This window comes from Juglans microcarpa x Juglans regia, chromosome 2S (assembly GCF_004785595.1).
Source record: "Juglans microcarpa x Juglans regia isolate MS1-56 chromosome 2S, Jm3101_v1.0, whole genome shotgun sequence".
Lineage (NCBI taxonomy): Eukaryota > Viridiplantae > Streptophyta > Magnoliopsida > Fagales > Juglandaceae > Juglans > Juglans microcarpa x Juglans regia.
The window spans coordinates 25,535,035-25,556,467 of NC_054597.1; the positions used below are offsets into that span (position 1 = coordinate 25,535,035).

The window sequence follows — 21,433 nt, forward strand, 5'->3', positions numbered from 1 at the left end:
CTTAAAGAGTTATTTTAATTGGTATAATTAATTTCAAAAGTTATAATATAATATTAATTATTATAATTCTTAAAAAGTTATTTTAATTGTTATACATAATTTCAAATGTTAATATATAATTTTAATTGAGGGAGTTATTTATATTTAATAAGTAATTATTAATTATAGTTATTGTATGTATATATATATATTTTATATATAGTTAAGTTATATACTTTTTTTTTCTTTTCTTTAAAAGCAAGTTTTATACTATAGTTATAATTAGAATAATAATCATATTCTAACTAAATTAGTATGAATATATTATATATACTTATTAAATGTTAGATATTAAATCTCATATTAAATGTATATTAAATATTTTTAATCTTCACTTATATTAAAATCCTAAATTTATAATTTTCTTCTCAAAGAACAAATTTAAAAAACACAAAAAAAATTATTATATAAAAAATTCACATAAATACGAAAAACTAGATACAATATATTTCTAACCATATAAACATATATTCACACAAAATTCACAAATAATAATCATAATTATTTCAAGAGTAAGCATAAAATAATAACAATATGTATTAACATATTCCTAAACTTGAGTAAACAATAACCATGTATTAACAAAACCTAAAGACATTATATTTCTAAACATGTTAACATATTCAAACAAAATTCACAAACAATAATCACAATATCTCAAATCCATATCACAACATATTCACAATAACTCACAAGCTATTCACAAACTATACAAATAATAATCACAATATTTCAAATCTATATCACAACATATTCACAATAACTCACAAACTATTCACAAACTATACAAACAATAATCACAATATTTCAAGAGTAATCATAAAATGTATAAATATATTGCTAAAGTTTAGAAATATACCTAGCACTCACAATATCCTCTTACAAAGCCAAAGCTTCTAACTTGCCAAAACAACCAATCATTCAAAAAAATACAACACTAATTTATTATTTTGTACTATATATAACAAAAACACAATACAAATATTATAAAATTAAAAAAAAATATTTTTTTCTTACCAAAACTCTCTCACTCTAACTCTCGCTCTCCCTAACTCATGTCCTTCTCTCACTCAACTGTCTCTCACTCAACCCTCTCTCTCTCCTGTAGGATACTCTCTTTCAACTCTCTTTGTTGCGTGCACGAGAGAAGCAGAAATGAGCCACTTCCTCCCGTGCACGTATTCATTAAGTTTAAAATTATTAGACCAGACGTTCGAACGTTTAAGTTGTACGTTCGAACGTTATATTATCCCGCCCAATTTTAAGATGACGTTCAAACGTAAGAAAATAGGATAATTTTTCTGCGATTCAAGTTCGGACGTTTTATATAAACATTTGAATGTACCCTTCGTATAATAGAGCATGAAATCTAGCGGGAAATTTTCTGCACTTTTATTTTTATGTTCGAACATTAAGGAATTTGTGGTTCGAACGTTCATAGATTTTCACCGACTAACGTTCGAACGTACAACTTGCACGCCGAACATTCATATCATCAAAGAGTTACCATAATCGAGGGAGAAATTTCCCGCACTAATTTCCTAACGTTCGGACGTTCAGAAATTTGGCGTTCGAACGTTATAATTTTCTAGTGATTTTCAGTCACTAACATTCGAACGTACAGTATAAACGTTCGAACATTTAGATCATCACATAGATACCTTAATCGAGCGAAAAATTTTCCGCACTTTTAGTTTAATGTTTGAACGTTATAATTGAAACGTTCGAACGTAACCTTCCTAACAGATATAAAAGACACAGCCGGAATACATTATTAAAGTTGAACGTTAAAAAATCATGTTCGGGCGTAAATTTTTATTCAATAGTTAGTATTCCTTAATATAATAGTTATATATACGTATTATTTTCTAGATACTCACAATATTTCTCTTCATTATAATTTTTTTTTTTTTTAAAGTTGAAAAAAATACCAAGTTCTTCTCACTATTTTCTTATTTCATACAACTTGGTTGTTCGAGATATTTGTTGTTACTCCATAAATTCTGCATTATATACTATATTATATATATATATAGTATGATAGCATAATATTTTAGATGAAAATATAATAATATAGTATATATATTATACCATATATATAAATCAATAATATATAATTCTTTGTTAGTTATTAAATTCTGCATTATATACTATATTATAGTGTTGTATATATACTATATTATATATATATATATATGATAGCATAATACTTTCGATAAAAACATAATTAATATAGTATATATACTATACCATATATATAAATCAATAATATAAAATGTTTTGTTACTTGTTAAATTATGCATTATATACAATATTATAATGTTGTATATATACTATATTTTATATATATATATATGTATATATGATAGCATAATACTTTAGATGAAAACATAATTAATATAGTATATATACTATACCATATATATAAATCAATAATATATAATTAATAAAACGAACAACTGTAATACCTCGTATTTTAGTGTATTTTGACTGAAGAATTATTTTTTAATAATTCAAAAATTTATTCTCTTATTTTATAATTATCGGATATTTTAAATGGGCTATTTTATGATCTTTAAATTGTGAAAATTAAATTGTTATGTTTTCTTAATATTTGTTTATTGTTGTACATTTAAATTATTCTTCTTTTTAAATTAATTTATTGTGAGATTTAATTATTTTATTTTCATTGTATCATTACGTTTAAATTATTTTAATTGATTTGCTGTTTTAAAATCATTTTCGTTGGATCATTTTTGTGACCCAAGAGGTGAGGATTGGACCTCATTTCTTTTCCCCACTTTTCTTTCTCTTTTTCTTTCCTTTTTTCTTTCCTTTTCCGCTGCATTCCCCCCCCCCGCGCGACAACCCTTCTCTCCCTCTCTTCCCGTGCATCTGTGTCTCCCTCACCCAACCCACCGCCGTCACGCCGCCGTGCGTGACACCGCCCATCCCGTTCACTCCCCCATCGGCCGGCGACCCTTCTCTATAAATCCCAGCCTCTATCTCGCCGCCGATAGCCCTCACTTCCAACTCTAAGCCGCAGCGCATTTTTCCAAATAACTATCGTGATTTCAATGTATTTTTGTACTAACCGTATTATTATGATCTGGTTGGACATACCGGACTGAGTTCGAGGAGTTCAGGGATCGGATTGATTGTGGATGGAGTTGTGTATTTGGTTGGTATTGTGAAATGTTGGTTGTTGGTATGGTGTTGTTCATGTACATGGCATATTGCACGCATGATCATGTTTGTAAAGGAAACTGAGTTTTCGTGTACATGCATTCATGTTCATGTGCTTCATGAAAACAGAATTTTCATGTGTTAAAGGATTTTGGGTGCATGTGTATCACGACCCCAAGCCGATGATCCCTATGGGAGATCATGGTGCATTGGTTAATGGAATAATGAGCTGTTTTCTGGGAAAATAGCGTGTGTTGATTAAAAGGATTTTATGTGATTCATTTTCTAGGAAAATGAGATTTTATTGATTTGGGTCATTTTCTGGAAAAATGACGGAGTATTCTTTTTGGGGCAAAATGGAATTTTGGCGTGTGTTGAAAATATCTATTTTCAGGAAAAATAGTACTTTTGAGAATAATGCATATTTCATCATATGCATGCATGTTGGTCGCATTAATGTATTTTTATCTCGTAGTTGTTTGGTTTATACTTACCTGCGGTACCATTTTGTGGTAACGTAGATTTCGATTCAGAGGAGGATGAGGGTGAGCCTGAGGAGTCGGCTCCGCCCGAGGACTGATTGGATCACTCACATTCTGGGTTGGGACTTGTAAAATATTTATTTTGGATGACTGTATAATTTTTAAACCTTTTTACTGATTGTTTAAATTATATTATCAATTCTGGTACTTAGCTGTATTAATTATCTGCTGCATTGTTGTTGTACACTGTTGCATGTACACACACTTGGCACTAACGTTGGGATGTGTGACTCTGTTGTCATCATCCCGGCGTCTCGATTCCCGTGTCTCCTTAATTATATGGGGGTCGTGGGCGCCACAGGTGGTATCAGAGCGTTCGGCTCTGGGTAAACCCACATGTCTCTTAGGTGAAGTACCAGAAATATTATTTTAAAAATATAAGTTAAATTATTTATTTTAAGGTATCATTTAATATGGATTTGTTATTTATTTTGTTTATGTTATATTATTTTATTTTACTTTATCTTAGTTATTTCAGTGTTACTTTTGTTTTGTGTTTGATTTTGTTCGGGTGTTTAAACGGAGTTAAAGATTGCTATGACAGGAAGATGGTGAGACCAGGAAGGCAAGCTAATGAGCCCGAAGATAAATTACCAAGAGGTGATGGAAATTATGCCATGGTGGGGGTGTTGAATAGGATGACAGAGTTCCTCCAACAAAATTTTCGACTGCCGCAAGGAGATTTAAATAGAGCGGTCCAAGTTGGGTGCACCTATGAGCGCTTCCTAGCACATAGGACTCCTGCCTTTACTGGGGAGGAGGATCCACTGCGAGCTAGCAGGTGGATAGAAGATCTTGAGAGAACATTTGAGGTTTGTGGGTGCACGGAGGCCCAAATGGTATTGTATGGAAGCTATATGCTGCAAGGTGAAGCAGCAAACTGGTGGCAGACCAAGCGGCAACTCCTAGAAATGGAGTTGGGATCTTTTGCTGCTGTGTCCTGGCAGCGATTCAAGAAGGAGTTCGACGACCATTTCTTTCTTGTTGCGATGAGACGGCAAAAGGCTCGAGAATTCAATAATTTGATACAAGGAGACATGACGGTCGAGCAATATGCTAGGAAATTCATGGAGCTTGGGCGATTCACTACTCACCTCATTGCCACTGAGGAGTTGCGAGTTGAGCATTTCCAGGAGGGTCTGCGCCATGATATACGCAGACAAGTAGCCTGTCTTGAGATTGTGGATTTTTAGAAATTAGTAGATTTGGCTACTATTGCAGAGTGGGAAAATATTTTTGTGGTAGGCTCCCCTCCAGGCCAGAAGAGGCGGAGTTTTGCTGGTGAGGGCAGTAGTTCTGGGTCACCGCATAAGTTTGTACAGAGGACTAGGGCCCGTTCGCTGGCAGCCTCTAGAGTTCGTGCAGGAGGTCGAGCTCCAGTTTGTAGCAGGTGTAATAGAGCCCATGAGGGTGACTATGGCCAGAGAGAGATCCAGTGCTTTAGATGTGGCCAGTCGGGTCACTTTGCTCGTGAGTGTCCCAGTCAAGCTTAAGGAAGTCAAGGAGGACGAGGAGGTCGACGAGGTGGGAGGAGCAGCCAGAGACAGTTAGTACAAGCCCGAATATATGTTGTGACTCCTGGTGATGTGGATTATGGGGCTCTAGAGACCCACGATGCTGGGGTGATTACTGGTATGCTTTTAATCTAATTGTTGGACTTGATGTTTGGTGTGAGCTGTTTTTTTTTCTAGATTTATCTGGTGTATGTGTTTGCTTCAGGTAGAGTTCGTCTATATGATTTTTATGCATGTACCTTGTTTGATTCTGGGGCATCTCAATCTTTTGTGTCCCCTACTTTTGCGCGGATGTGCAATCTAGTCACCGAGCCGTTACCACAATCCTTAGTAGTGACTCTTCCAAATGGTGAGCTGGTGTGGTGCTCCAAGGTTGCTTTAGGCTGTCCTTTGGATTTTGGTGGGAGGACATTGGATGCAGATTTAATTGTATTCAAGTTGCTTGGATTTGACATAATTTTAGGTATGGATTGGTTGCATCGATATTCTGCAAATATCAATTGTAGAAGTCGGATAATTGGCTTACAACTTTCGGATGGAGAGTATTTGGAATTCGTGGAAAGCAAGTTGAAAGCAAGACCTATAGTTATATCTACAATTCAAGCTAAGAGAGATATAACATGTGGAGCAGATGCTTTTTTGGTTCAAGTGGTGTCTACGCCATCCGAGAAGAAATCTTTAGTGGATATTCCGGTTGTGGAAGAATTCCCTGATGTATTCGTGGACGAGTTGCCCGAATGCCTCCTGTTCGTGATATGGAATTTGTTATTGATTTGGAACCTGGAGCGGCTCCTGTGCATAAGGCTCCTTACCGTATGGCACCGTCTGAGTTAAAAGAGTTGAAAACTCAATTGCAGGAACTTGTTGATAAAGGATTTATTCAGCCTAGTACTTCACCGTGAGGAGCGCCTGTTTTGTTTGTCAAGAAGAAGGATGGTACACTCAGAATGTGCATCAACTATCGGGAACTTAACAAGGTGACTATCAATAATAAGTATCCTCTTCCTAGAATTGATGATTTGTTTGACCAGCTTCAGGGAGCAACTGTCATTTCGAAGATTGATTTGAGATCAAGGTACTATCAGTTGAGAATAAGAGATAAGGACGTGCCCAAGACTGCTTTCAGGACGAGGTATGGGCATTATGAATTTAAGGTGATGTCTTTTGGATTAGCTAATGCCCTGCCGCTTTTATGGATTTGATGAACAGGATGTTTTGACCTTTTTTGGATTCTTTTGTGGTGGTGTTCCTTGACGATATTCTGATTTATTCGCGAGATGTGGAAGGACATGCTTGTCATCTTCGTTTGGCACTTGGAAAGTTAAGGGACATCAGTTATATGCTAAGCTAAGTAAGTGTGAATTCTAGTTGGAAGAAGTTAAATTTCTTGGACATGTGATTTCCCAGGAGGGAGTGGCCGTAGATCCTAGTAAAGTAGAAGTTGTTTTGTCATGGCCTCGCCCCTCAACAGTTTGTGAGATACGGAGTTTCTTGGGACTTGCTAGTTATTATCAAAGATTTGTGGAGGGATTTTGTCGACTATCTGGACCTCTCACTGCTTTAACTAGAAAGAATGCTGAGTTTGTATGGTCTGATAGATGTGAGAGAAGTTTCCTAGAGTTGAAGAGAAGATTGACAACGGCACCTGTTTTGGCACTTCCGGAGCCACACAAGCCATTTGTGATTTTTAGTGATGCATCTAAATTCGGGTTGGAATGTGTTCTTATGCAAGAAGATCGAGTTGTTGCTTATGCATCTCGCTAGTTGAAAATTCATGAGAGGAATTATCCCACCCATGATTTGGAATTGGCAGCTATAGTTTTTGCTCTTAAGATTTGGCGACATTATCTGTATGGCGAAGTCTGTGAAGTCTATACCGACTACAAGAGTTTGAAGTATCTGTTTACTCAGAAGAATCTCAATATGAGGCAGAGGCGGTGGTTAGACCTGATTAGCGACTACCAATGTGAGATCAAGTATCATCCTGGAAAGGCGAATCTAGTCGCAGACGCTTTAAGTAGGAAGTCTCAACAGGTGGAAGAAGCAGAGTCGTCAGATGTGGATTCTCTCCTTTGCGGGATGAGGAGACTCCTTATTAAAAGTCTGCAGCAGGAAGAATTATTATCTTCGGTTTTAGATGTCTGGGTTATGGATTTTGAAGAATTAAAGACTATTCAAATAAGGGATCCAAAGTTGTTGGCCATCAGAAAGAGAGTTAGAAAGTCTAAATGACCCTTGCACTATAGTCTGGATAAGGATGGTATCCTTCAGTTTCGGGATTGTAGGGTGATTCCCCGAGATTCAGAATTTAAAGAACGAATTTTGGCAGAGGCTCATGCGGCTCCTTATTCAGTTCATCCAGGAAGCACGAAAATGTATTGAGATTTAAAGAGAAATTACTGATGGGAATGAATGAAGGTGGATATTGCCATGTTTATCGAGAAATGCGACACGTGCTGTCAAGTTAAAGCTGAACATCAAAGACCTGCTGGTAGGCTTCAACCTCTCCCTATTCCTGAGTGGAAGTGGGATGATATTTCTATAGATTTTGTTGTGGGTTTGTCAAGGACTCCTAGTGGAAAGAACTTAGCTTGGGTGATTGTTGACCAGTTGACCAAGAGTGCCCATTTCTTGTCTATCAATAACACTGACTCTTTGGGTGAGTTGACTCGGTTGTATGTTAAGGAGATAGTGCGTTTGCACGGAGTGCCCAAGAGTATCGTGTCAGATCGGGACCCGCGGTTCACGTCCAATTTTTGGAAGAGTTTGCAGGCAACTTTAGGCACTAAGTTGAAGTTTAGTACTGCATATCACCCACAGACAGACGGTCAATCAGAGCGTACTATCCAGACTCTTGAGGATATGTTGCGTGCTTTTGTCATGGAATTTCAGGGAAGTTGGGAGAATCACCTGCCGCTAATTGAGTTTGCTTACAATAACAGTTTTCATTCCTCCATTCAGATGGCCCCGTATGAAGCTTTATATGGGAGGAAATGTAGATCACCGTTGTGTTGAGATGAAGTTGGCGAAAGTAAATTGATTGGGCCTGAGATAATTCAAGAAATGAAGGACCAAGTTCAGTTTATAAGAACTAAAATGGTGGAAGCCCAAAGTCACCAAAAGAGTTATGCAGATACAAGGAGAAGAGACTTATCATTTGAGATAGGTGATTGGGTTTACCTTAAAGTCTCTCCGATGAAGGGGGTTAAGCACTTTGGCAAGAAGGGAAAGCTTAGTCCGAGGTATGTTGGCCCTTTCCAGATTATAGAGAAAGTTGGGCTAGTTGTTTATAGAGTTGCCCTGCCGGATTATTTTGGAGATGTCCATGATGTGTTCCATGTGTCGTCTTTGAAGAAGAGTTTTGGACAGCTAGATCCGCGTTTTGTCGACTCTGAACGCATTGAACTTCGGCCTAATCTTTCTTATGAAGTTGTCCCGATTCAGATTGTGGATTGGAAAGAGCAAAGGTTAAGGTCTAAGACAATACCTTTGGTGAAGGTGTCATGGGGCGATCCGATGGCTCAGGATTTCTCTTGGGAGAGAGAAGCTGACATGAGAGAGTAGTACCCGTATCTGTTCGATTGATTCTGGCGGTATGTTCTTAAGTTTGCTCCTAGTTGAATCTTATTCCTGTCTTAGTTTAATGTTTGACCTTGCTAATTTCGAGGACGCATTTTTTTTAAGAGGGGGAGGATGTAACACCCCGTATTTTAGTATATTTTCACTGAAGGATTATTTTTTTATAATTCAAAAATTTATTCTCTTATTTTATAATTATCGAATATTTTAAATGAGTTATTTTATGATCTTTAAATTGTGAAAATTAAATTGTTATGTTTTCTTAATATTTGTTTATTGTTGTACATTTCAATTATTCTTCTTTTTACATTAATTGATTGTGGGATTTAATTATTTTATTTTCATTGTATCATTACGTTTAAATTATTTTAATTGATTTGTTGTTTTAAAATCATCTTCGTTGGATCATTTTTGTGACCCAAGAGGTGAGGATTGGACCTCATTTCTTTTCCCCACTTTTCTTTCACTTTTTCTTTCCTTTTCTCTTTCCTTTTCCCCTGCATTCCCCCCCCCCCCCCGTGACAGCCCTTCTCTCCCTCTCTTCCCATGCGTCCGCGTCTCCCGCACCCAACCCACCGCCGTGCACGACACCGCCCATCCCGTTCACTCCCCCACCGGCCGGCGACCCTTCCCCGTAAATCCCAGCCTCTATCTCACCGTCGATAGCCCTCACGCCCAACTCCAATCCGCGGCGCATCTTGAGCTCCAGCGCCGCCATCGTGCCACCTCCAGCCACCATCTCTTCACCATTTCATTCTTGACCTCCTAGCAACCCAATGGAGCCAACCCCAGCTCCGATCCGTCACCGGTTAAGCACATCCAACCCCATTTCCGATTTGGATATTTTTGGCCTAAAACCACCATTTGCGCCGCCACCCGCGGCAAACCACCCCCACCATTGGCTTCACCGACCTCTCTAAGCCATACCCTATCAATTTCGGGTTTTAGTTTGTCGCCATTCAAAAGTGGGTATTTGAGACCCACAGCCACAGTGTATTTTACACTGTTACGTTACTGAGTCACCACTTCTTGCACCTCCGTGATCCTTCGAAAATCATATTATAGCGCTGTAAGTATTTTTCCAAATAACTATCGTGATTTAAATGTATTTTTGCACTAACCCATATTATTGTGATCTGGTTGCACATGTCGGAGTGAGTCCGAGGAGTTCGGGGGTCGGATTGATTATGGATGGAGTTGTGTATTTGGTTGGTATTGTGAAATGTTGGTTGTTGGTATGGTGTTGTTCATGTACATGGCATATTGCACACATGATCATGTTTTTAAAGGAAACTGGGTTTTCGTGTACATGCATTCATGAAAACTGGGTTTTTATGTGTTAAAAGATTTTCGGTGTGTGTATCACGACCCCAAGCCGAGATGTGGTATTATCTCGATGGAGCTCCTCTGGTCACTCGGGAGTGGAATATACTGAGTGACGTCCCTTAGGTTGTCGCTGGGCGACAATGGGATCGGACGAGATGGTCTCGTGCCGACTCCGTGGCCCCTCTGCTGGCGTGGGCTAGAGGATGCTTGGCCTCGTACGCGCTGGGCACGGAATTGGGCATCGCTACGAAGCCAGGACGTGCGGATGATCCCTAGAGGAGATCATGGTGCATTGGTTAATGGAATAATGAGCTGTTTTCTGGAAAAATAGCGTGTGTTGATTAAAAGGTTTTTATGTGATTCATTTTCTGGGAAAATGAGATTTTATTGATTTGGGTCATTTTCTGGAAAAATGACGGAGTATTCTTTTTAGGCCAAAATGGGATTTTGGCGAGTGTTGAAAATATCTATTTTCAGAAAAAATAGTATTTTTGAGAATAATGCATATTTCATCATATGCATGCATGTTGGTTGCATTAATGTATTTTTATCTCGTAGTTGTTTGGTTTATACTTACCTGCGGTACTATTTTGTGGTAACACAGATTTCGATGCAGAGGAAGATGAGGGTGAGCCTGAGGAGTCGGCTCCGCCCGAGGAGTGATTGGATCACTCGCATTCTGGTTTGGGACTTGTAAAATATTTATTTTGGATGACTGTATAATTTTTAAACCTTTTTACTGATTGTTTAAATTGTATTAACAATTCTGGTAAGTAGCTGTATTAATTTTCTACTGCGTTGTTGTTGTACACTGGTGCATGTACACACACTTGGCACTAACGTTGGGATGTGTGACCCTGTTGTCATCATCCCGGCATCTCGATTCCCGTGTCTCCTTAAATAGGGGTCGTGGGCGCCACAACAACAAAACTTATATATATATATATATATAATGCACTATATAAATACTATATAGTAATGATTTTCTTGAATCACATTATCGGAGAGTCATAATTTGTATGACTTTCAAATTCATCCAACCCAGTTCCATACCGTTCATAAATATTCCCCGACTTTCAACGACTATTAGCTATTACAGTACGGCTGTGGCTATCACTTAATGGACACCTATCTCGATGTCTGAAGATACGTACGACCCACTTCATAGCCACAAACGCAACAAATGAAGGTACGTAACTACAACGTGATCACCAAACTAGCTAGCTAGTCGGTCCTCTATATATTTATTACTTGTAACATGCACAATTATGGAGAATGTTTGAACGTTACATTGAAAACAAAATGGATCGATCCTCCCAAAAAAAAATGCACTTTGCTATTTACTGATCTAATGGTCAGCCCCGTCTTTGATCTCCTTCTATATGAAAAAAAGTATTATACTTTATATATAGTTAAGTTATATACTTTTTATTTTTATTTTTTTAAGATATAATTTACACTATACTTATAATTTGAATAATAATCATATTCTAACTAAATTAGTATGAATATATTATATATACTCACCCCATGTTAAATATTAAACTTCATATTATCTGTATATTAAATGTTTTTAATCTTTACTTAAATTAAGATCATAAACTTATAATTTTCTTGTTAAACATATTCAATAAAATTTTAAAAAAATAATCACAATATTTTAAATTCATATCACAACATATTCACAATATTCTTACAATAATATTTATACACATATTAATTCATCAATGAACACCTTAAACTCAAACTATTCACAAAATTCACAAACAATAATCATAATTATTTTAAGAGTAAGCATAAAATCACAATAACATATATAAACATATTGCTAAACTTTCGAAATATAACTAGCACTCACAAATTCAAAATAATCAATTAATCTAATTGTCATTCATTAGGGAGAGTAATTGATTCCAATCAAATTATTTAGGAAATTGTATACTAGAATTTTAGGTACTAGATTGTAATAATAAAGTATATTATTTTAGACAAGTAATAAGAGCATGTGGTTCTAATGTTGATTTCATTAGTTTATAATAGATCATATATATATAATATATTATATTATATAATATTAGATATATACTGTACTATATATATAATACAGTATATATAATATACTATATAATACATTATATATATAATACATAGTATATATATACTATAATATACTATATATATCATAGTATAATATTATATATTATAATGCTATATATAACATCATAATATATAACATATATTAATAATATAATATATTATAGTTAATATTTTGAAAAATAAATCGAAAAATGTTCGAACGTACTAAGAATTACGTTCGAACGTTTTGTGTATATAAGGTGGAAACAGAACGGCGCAACGTCATTTTCACCGTTATCATCGTCATTCTGTTGCACGCCGCTTCTCCTCCGTCGCCGCCGCCATCAAACTCTGCCACAACCGTCACTAAAAGATAGGCATTTATCTTTTAATCAAATAACATGTATTTTATTTAAGATTTGGATTGAGTTTTGTTTAAAAATGGATAAGTGGTGGCCAGATTTTCAACTCTATTTTCCGGCCACCACAGCTTGCCATTGGCCAAATAGTTACCGTAGAAATGTTTCTTGAAGTGTATACTTCATTTCTATGGTGGCATTTCGGCATTTAGAACGTTGTAGATTAATTTTTGAGATTTTAATAATGGCTAAGTCGACTCAGACATTCTGTCTCGTAACGTTCGAACGTTTCACCAAGACGTTTGAACATATGACGTTTCAATTACATAGCCATTAAGGCTTATACGTTCGAACGTTAATTTTTTACATTCGAACATTATTTTTCATAAATTTTACCTCTAAACGTTTAATGAATACGTCCGAACGTACTACTTTTCTACTTTATTTATGCTTCAACGTTCGGACGTTCATATTTACGTTTGCACGTAAAACACATACGTTCGAACGTATAACATAAACTTCCAAACGTACGTCAATCAATATTTATTTACTGCTTATGTTCAAACGTGTATGTTATACATTCGTACGCATGTGTTTGCTTGCGAACGTAAAGGAAACACGTCTGAACATTTTATCTTAACGTTCAAACGTATATTTTACTATGTTCGAACATTAATGCAGAACAGCTTAAATTTAACACAAAAAATGCATCAATGTAAATAATTTTTTTTCTTTCTCTATTTTCAGGATATGGCTCATCCTCTGCATACTAGGAAACGAGGGAGGGAAGGAGCCACTCAGGACATTGCTCGTATCGGGGCTCGTATTGTTATGGTAGAGCGAGAGGTCCTGATTAATGAGTTCGACGAACTCATTTGGGAGCAGATGAACCTAAGAGACGTTTTCCTCAGTAGAGACTGGGGAAATATCTGCAAATTGAGGGGGAAGGTATACCCCTCAATGGTTCATGAGTTCTATATAGGGATGTGTGCCATGCCTCAGGACACATCCTCTCACACCGTGACTGTACGCGGTGTTTCCATTGAGATTTTACCAGATGTCATCACTGAGCACCTCGAGATTCATCGAGGAGTTGAGACATCTGCACACGCTACATCCCGTGAGGATGTAGCCACTTCTACCTCATCTGCTGGCCGCCTATTTGAGCCAGCATCAGCCAGAGATGCAGACCGATCAGAGGCCGAGGATACTGGCCTCGAAGCTCGAGATGATGACCGAGACGAGGATTTCTACATCCTCACCGGGAGGGACCGCATGCAGATCAAGTGGAAGAATGTATTCAACCAGAACCATCTGCTACCTTTCTTCTGCATGTTGCACCTTATTATTACAACAAACTGGATCCTGTGGCACATAAAACCACATTTAGTAGGCTTCGGGCACAATTTCTTATACGAATGGCACGTGGAGATCCCATAAATTTGCCACTTCACATCTCCCATATGGTGTCTTGATCAGCCGGCTATTACTTGCACAAGGAGTGCCAACTCAGCCAGAGGAGTGGGTGAAAGATCAGATGAGCCCCTCGACATGACCACGCATCGACGTAGCATTGGACAGACTAGGGGACGTCAGCCAGCCCCTGTAGAGGATCTAGTTCCTCCGATGCAGCCTAAGCCAGGTCAATGAGGTCATGTGGGGAGTAGTAGTCAGCAGCCGCCGAGTACATCTGCGGGAGATGCACGGCCTGCTTGGGTTGATGCGGTGATCTCACAGCTGACTACGCATATTGATCATAAGATCGATCGATCGCTTGCAGCTATAGAGGCGTCTGTATCTGAAATCGCCCATCGTGTATGTATCCTCAACGATAAGGTTGATACCTTGACTGAGGAGATACGAAGTTCAAATTTCGCGAACAACACTATCATCTGAGTGTTGTTTAAGAAATTCGATCATATTTTGTATTTTACTTTTATATAAAGGTTTTTCACCATTCAATTTCCAATCTTCTTTAATGTTATATTTTTCAACTTTAATACTAAATCGCTGCACTTTAAATATATATAAATATAAATATATATTTATATATTACAAATTGTGTATATATAAATATATACAAGTCAATTTTTTAGAGTTGTTCACAAATTATGCACTATAAAAATCACATAATTTTTAAATTAGAGTCATTTAATTTAAATTTACAATCAACATTCGAACTTTATTAATTAACGGTTGAACGTTGGCGGAAAACATTTAACGTTCGAACGTTAATTAAAAACGTTCGAACATTGGCGCCAAAACATTTCATGTTCGCACGTAAGTTGCCAGAATGTTCGAACGTAAATTTCCAATACGTTCGAACGTTAAAAAAACCTCATCTGTCTTTAGTGACGGTTTCTGGAAACCGTCACAGAAAAGGCCGTTTAGTGACGATTTGGGGACTGTCACAATTTCCTAACCGTCACTAAAGACCAATTGTGTTGTAGTGATGGTGAGATGTGGTAGTTTTAGATGAGTTGAATAAAATATTTTTGGAAAATTATTTTTTAATATTATTATTATTTTGAGATTTGAAATAGTTAAATTTTTTATTATATTTTATATAGAAATTTAGGAAAATTATAATGATTAGATGAGATAAAATGAGTTGAGAGTGTTTATATATCCAAATGGGACCTAAAGCAAAATAAGAAAAAATGATTTATTTTTCATCCAATCATGTACAAGGTTTTCTACGTACCTAGCTTGAAGATCTCTAGTATGAAAATGATTGGAACTCGGTAAGGACTCAAGGCAAAATGATAGGGATTTCAAAATAAAATAGGGCAAAACGAAAAAAATAAATGTTTGATTTGGAACTTACCAGTGTAGGGAACACATGAAACAAAGAGATGAGAAGATGTGGGTTTGAAAAATCTTTTGAGAGAGAATTGAATAAAAATGGATATCTTTTTTTGAAAACAGAACAACTTTCATTCATAATAATTCCTCAATACAATGTTTATCAAACTCTAGCTTACTAGAGATCATAAGAGGCCCTTCCTCAACCCAACAGTGCATTTCCTCTAAAGACAAAGTCATTTTTGCTAAGATATGAGCTACCTCATTATCTTTTCTTCTTACAAAACTAATCTTTCAATCATTCAACTCTTTCAAACTCTCTTTGACATCTTGAATAATTTGCCCATATGCTGTCCAACATGTATCTGGATTCACCACAGCCTCTAAGATTACTTTTGCATCTCCTTTTATAATCACCCTGTTAAATCCCAACTCTGAACACAACTCAACTGCTTTCCTCATGGCTGCTGTTTCTGCTATTCAAGGTTGAGACAACAAGAAGTTTGGTTCACTGCAGGCTGCCATCTGCTCTCCATTATGATCCCTAATTATAACCCCAACTCCTACTTTTTGATTTTTTGAATCTGTAGCAACATCAAAGTTGACCTTAAGCCACCTTCCTCAGGTTTTCTCCAAAAACTCATCTTTGGCATTGGATTACCTGTTGTATTCCCCATTTCCTTCTTCTGGTGTGCATCTTTAAACTCTTTTAAGGATAATAGAGCAGATTGAACAACCTATTTTGTGCCATCAAAGTGATCCTAAAAAACAAATCTATTTCTCCTGTGCCATATCCCTCTTAACAAAACTGCTACTTCTTCTAACTTCTCTTGAGTTAGCCTTGAGAGCATTGTACCCCATAACTCCATAAAATCCCCAGCCATAACAGTCCACTTCTGTAAAGCACTTTCCTTTTCTGCTCAAACATCACTTATAGTAGAACATTGCCATAAAGCATGTAGGACAGTCTCCCTATCCTGTTTGCATAATGCACAAACTTCACCTTCAACCACCTTTCTCTACTTCAGTGCAGCCTTAGTAGGAAGAGCATTCGAACCAACCCTCCAAAGAAAATGTTTTGTTGTAGTAGGTACCTGTAATTTCCACATTGTTTTCCACAACCACACCACTTGCCCCCCCCCCCATTTGATGATTCCCCATTCCTCCTCAAGTGTAGTTGCTTTGCTACATAATAACCACTTCTATCATTATACTTTCCATCTTTGCTATAATTCCATATTAATCTGTCTTCACAGTTTCTTTTACTAAATGGAATCCTGCGAATGATCTCATCTTCCTCTTGTCTAAAATGATGCTTTATTAAGCTGTCATTCCATAGTTGCAACCTCGGTAGAATAAGGTCACAAACTCTTGCCTCATATCCCAATTCTGAAACTGGTGATTGCACACAGTAAGAAGAAGGTATTGGCAGCCATTTTTGACCCCAAACTTTTATCTGTCTCCCATTACCCACACGCCATACTAACCCTTCCTTCATGAGCTCTTTTGTAGACCACACACTCTTCCATATCAATGAGGGAGAACATCCTATTTTTGCATCCAATATACTGCCACCTTTAAAATATTTACTGCTATAGACTCTAGAAACTAGTGAGTTCGGCTCGTTTAAAAACTTCTAGCTATGCTTTGCTAACAAAGCCATGTTAAAATCTTCTATGTTCCTAAACCTCAACCCTCCCTCACCTTCTGACTTTCCACCACCAAAACTTGGCCATCATAGAAGATATTTCATTACATAATCTTTTAGGTAACTGAAAAATATTCATACTATATGTTGGAACAGCTTGCAATACTGCTTTTATTAAAATCTTCTTACCAGCCTTAGATAGATAGCAGTTTTTCTAGCTACTAATTTTCTTCCATATTCTTTCTTTAATACTTCTGAATGCATTATACCTTGATCTACCTACTAATGAAGGCAAACCAAAATATTTTTCATAACACCCACACACCACTACCCCTGCTTCCCTTCTAATATTATTTCTGTTTTCTTGGTCTGTGTTGGAACTAAAGAATAGAGAAGTTTTATCTCTATTAAGCTTCTACCCTGATGCTATTTCATACTTGTATAAAACTGCTTGAAGGTTGTCCCAATCTGACTTTGAGGCTCTGCAAAATATTACACAGTCATATGCAAAGAGCAGATGATTGATTCTTGGTCCTCTCCTTGCTACTTTCACCCCTTAACATATTATCTTGTTCAGCTTTATTAATCAAACAACTTAGGCCCTCTGCACAAAGAATAAAGAGATAAGGGGATAGAGGATCCCCTTGTCTTAACCCTCGAGTTGGCACAATATTCTCACCTTCCACTCCATTAACCAAGACTGAATAGGTCACTGATTTGACACATCTCATAATAAGATGTATCCAGTTTTGATTAAAGCCCATCTTCCCCAACAAAGCTTCCAAATATAACCACTCTACTCGATCATAGACCTTTGACATGTCAAGCTTCAAAGCCATTGTACCTTGCTTTCCTTTTTGTTTTGTCTTCATTGAATGTAGCACTTCATTAGCGATCATAACATTATCTGTAATTGCTCTCCCAAGTATGAATGCACTTTGAGAAGGTGCTACAGTCTCTGGTAACACTTTCTTAAGTCTATTGGCTACAGTTTTTGATAATAACTTATAAAAGACATTACATAAACTAATAGGCCTAAAACCCTGTACAGATTCAAGATTTTTGACCTTAGGAATTAATGCTATATAAGTAAAATTAATAAACTTAGGATCAATACCATCATTTAAAAAATCCAAAGCTGTCTTGCATACCTCCTCCGTAAAAGTGCTCCAGTGCTTTTGATAAAAGCCAGCTTCAAAGCCATTAGGTCCTGGTGACTTTAATGGTGACATTTGCATCAAAGCTTGCTCAACTTCATCTGTTGAGAACAGTTGAGCCAGGTTTGCATTTATTTGATCCGTAACTCTACCTTCCACATTCCTCAGGACAACATCAATATCTTCAATTGATGGTGTTGTAGTCGAATAGATGTTTTCAAAATACTCTTTGAAAGTCGTCTGAACACCTTCCCTGCTTGTTTGTAACCTGTTCTCCATGTCCCTTATTTGAGTGATCTTACTCTTCATCCTTCTTTCAGTTGCACATGAGTGCAAATATTTACTGTTCCTATCCCCCATTTGATACCAATGAGTTTTTGATCTCTACCTCCACTTGAGATCTTCCTGCTCTAACATAATTCCCACCTCTTCTCTCAACCCCTTTATCTCTTCAATATTTCTCCACTCTTCAACTGCATGCATCTCTCTCAAACTTTCAGTTTTCACTCTTATCAAATGATCCCTCTCTCTGAATGTATACTTGCTCCAATGGCTCAAAGCCTTACTGCATCTCTTCAATTTTGCTTGTAAAACTGCAACAGAGTCAAGTCCCTACTCAGCTTTATCCTATTCAACTTTAATTATAAATCCACAGCTTTCTTCAAGAGACCATTCAACCTCATACTTGAAATTCCGTCTTCTTACATACTCCTCTCTTCCCCCTTTAAAAGAGTGAAGGATAATAGCACTACGATCAGAAGTACATGCAGCCATAGTCCACTTTCGCCTTATCAAAGAAACGAGACCACCTTGCATTTGCTACTACTCTATCAATTCTTTCCTTCACAAAAGTTTCATCACTATGGTTATTGCACCAAGTGAATAAACTGCATGTCCAACCTAAGTCAAATAGGTTACATTTATCAAGAGACTCTCGAAAATTAACCACTTGGCTTTCACTTCTTGGTCTCCCTCCCATCTTCTCATTTTGTTTTAGAATTTCATTAAAATCTCCTATAACACACCACATCTCATTGGTAGGTTTTAGAAGTTCCAATAAATTCCAACTTTTTGTTCTTTTGCTAGCCTCTGGATGACCATAGAACCCTGTCACTACCCATTTTATGTTATGTTCCACATCAGTCACCCAACCACTTATATGATGACTTGAATAATTAATAAGCTCAAATTTAGTATCTTCTTTCCATAGCATCAACAAACTCCCACTCCTCCATCTTGCATTAACATTAAAGCAGCCTTCATATCCTAACTTCTTCCTCAGAACTTAAGATCTTCCTTCTTTAAGTTTAGTTTCCATAAGGAAAACTAAACTGGGCTTCTTTATTCTTATCATCCTGACAAGATCTTGAACTATTCGGGGGTTCCCAAGCCCCTGACAGTTCCAACTTACAGTTTGCATTGCTACTGGCTGGGTTGCTTAACAACCTTCGCCAATACAAGTTCATTCTCCAAACTACCTTCGACAGTATTCTTCTTACTTTTCTTTCTTATCTGACTTAAACTCTCATCTTCCCTTACTTCTTTTGCTCCTTTCTTTTTTCCTGTTTCAGCCATACTCTAAGTAACTACTCCAATAGCTCTAGCTCTTATTTTCCAAGACCCTTCTACTGACTTCGATTTCTCAGATATTTCCAATCTGTTAGTTAGATTATTATCTTGCCCTTTCTGCCCTTGTACCAGCTTATTGTTTACCCCCTTATCTGCAACTGATACCTCTTTGTTTAAAATCCCTTCAAAAGAATTTTCATTGACTAGGTCAATAAATACGCCTTTTAGATCTCCCACCCCTTGATTCTGACCCCTTTTTTTCTCTCCTTCATCTACTGTAATCTCATCGAGATTATCTACTCCCAAGTCAACCTCCTTTCTTTTAGCAAAACCAATCTCTTTATCCCTCTTATGCGAATTCAAATTTAAATTTGAGGAATTTGAATTCACATCGAGATTATCTAATTCTACCTCAACCTCCTTACTTTTAGCTAGACCCATCTCTTTATCACTCTTATGCGAATTCAAATGTGAATTTAAGGAATTTGAATTCACAGATTTTGTTTTCTGCTGAATCTCTCCTAATTTCTCGATAACTTCCCCCTCCTGTGAAAATTCCATCTGCTGCTTTCCTGGCAGCCCTGCCACCTCATCTCCTCCACTCCCCACCTTAGGGACCACCACAGAATCCCATCTACCCCTTTCTTCTTTGTTGTCTTCAGCCTCTCACCCTCCCCCATTACAACCACTCCTTCTTTGCTTCCCTGGTATTTTTGCTCGTAGCCACACCCTAAACTGAGGAGCCTTTCCTTCCAATTTTTCTCTATTTGTCTTACAAGACAGGGAATCATGAATAATTGTACCACAAGAAGAACAAACTCGTGGTAATTTTTCATATTTGATAGGAATCCACTACCTTGAACTGCTAACAAATATTGTTCTACCTCTTGCTAATGGCTTCTTCAGATCAATCTCCACCTTCACTCTAAGGAACTGACCCCATCCACTTTCTTTCTCGTCTACATCCACCTCTAAAACCCTTCCAATTGACCTACCAATCCTTTCCCCAGTATCTCTATTCATTCTTGCAAGTGGAAGATTATGAAGTTGCACCGACATTGACTCACAATCAAACAGGATTTTTCCCGGGTGCAAATCACCCTCAAACGCCTTCAGAATAAACAGATTATTATCAAATAACCAAGGCCTTCCCCCTTCTACCTTTAGCTTATCAGCATGATTATTGAAAACAACCACAAAACAATTCTTCCCCACCACCTGGAACACTGTTGGTTTACTTAAGCACCAAATCTTTGACATAATTGACATGATTACACTCTTACTAATCACTCTGTCAACACAAACTTTCCCCACCAGACACAATTCCCCTTTTTTAATCACCACTTCTGCATCCTCCTCATTCAGTTCTATCGTCTCCATCTCCTCTTCCGTCAACTTCATTTGTTCCCATAATTCCTCTAACTCTTCCATATCACTCTTTCCTTCCCACTTAGCTTTTCTAAATTATTTTTTATTACACTCAACATCCTTCAGATTACTCGAAAGTCGAAACCAGCAGGCTGTTTCGACTCTGACCACGACCTTTATTTTCTCCCTCGCGAGCTAGAGAGAAAAAAGAGAAGAGAAAAGTTTACCCTCAATACCACTATGAGATCCAGTACTGTTACAAAAA

At 37.0% G+C, this 21,433-nt stretch overlaps 1 protein-coding gene across 1 annotated transcript; it reads right to left on the reverse strand.

Moving 5' to 3' along the window:
- Positions 1 to 20,652: 20,652 nt before the first annotated feature.
- On the reverse strand, positions 20,653 to 21,231 carry LOC121253498. The gene has a single exon (XM_041153505.1). It carries the CDS (start codon positions 21,229 to 21,231, stop codon positions 20,653 to 20,655), a length of 579 nt encoding a protein of 192 aa, XP_041009439.1.
- Positions 21,232 to 21,433: the final 202 nt, after the last annotated feature.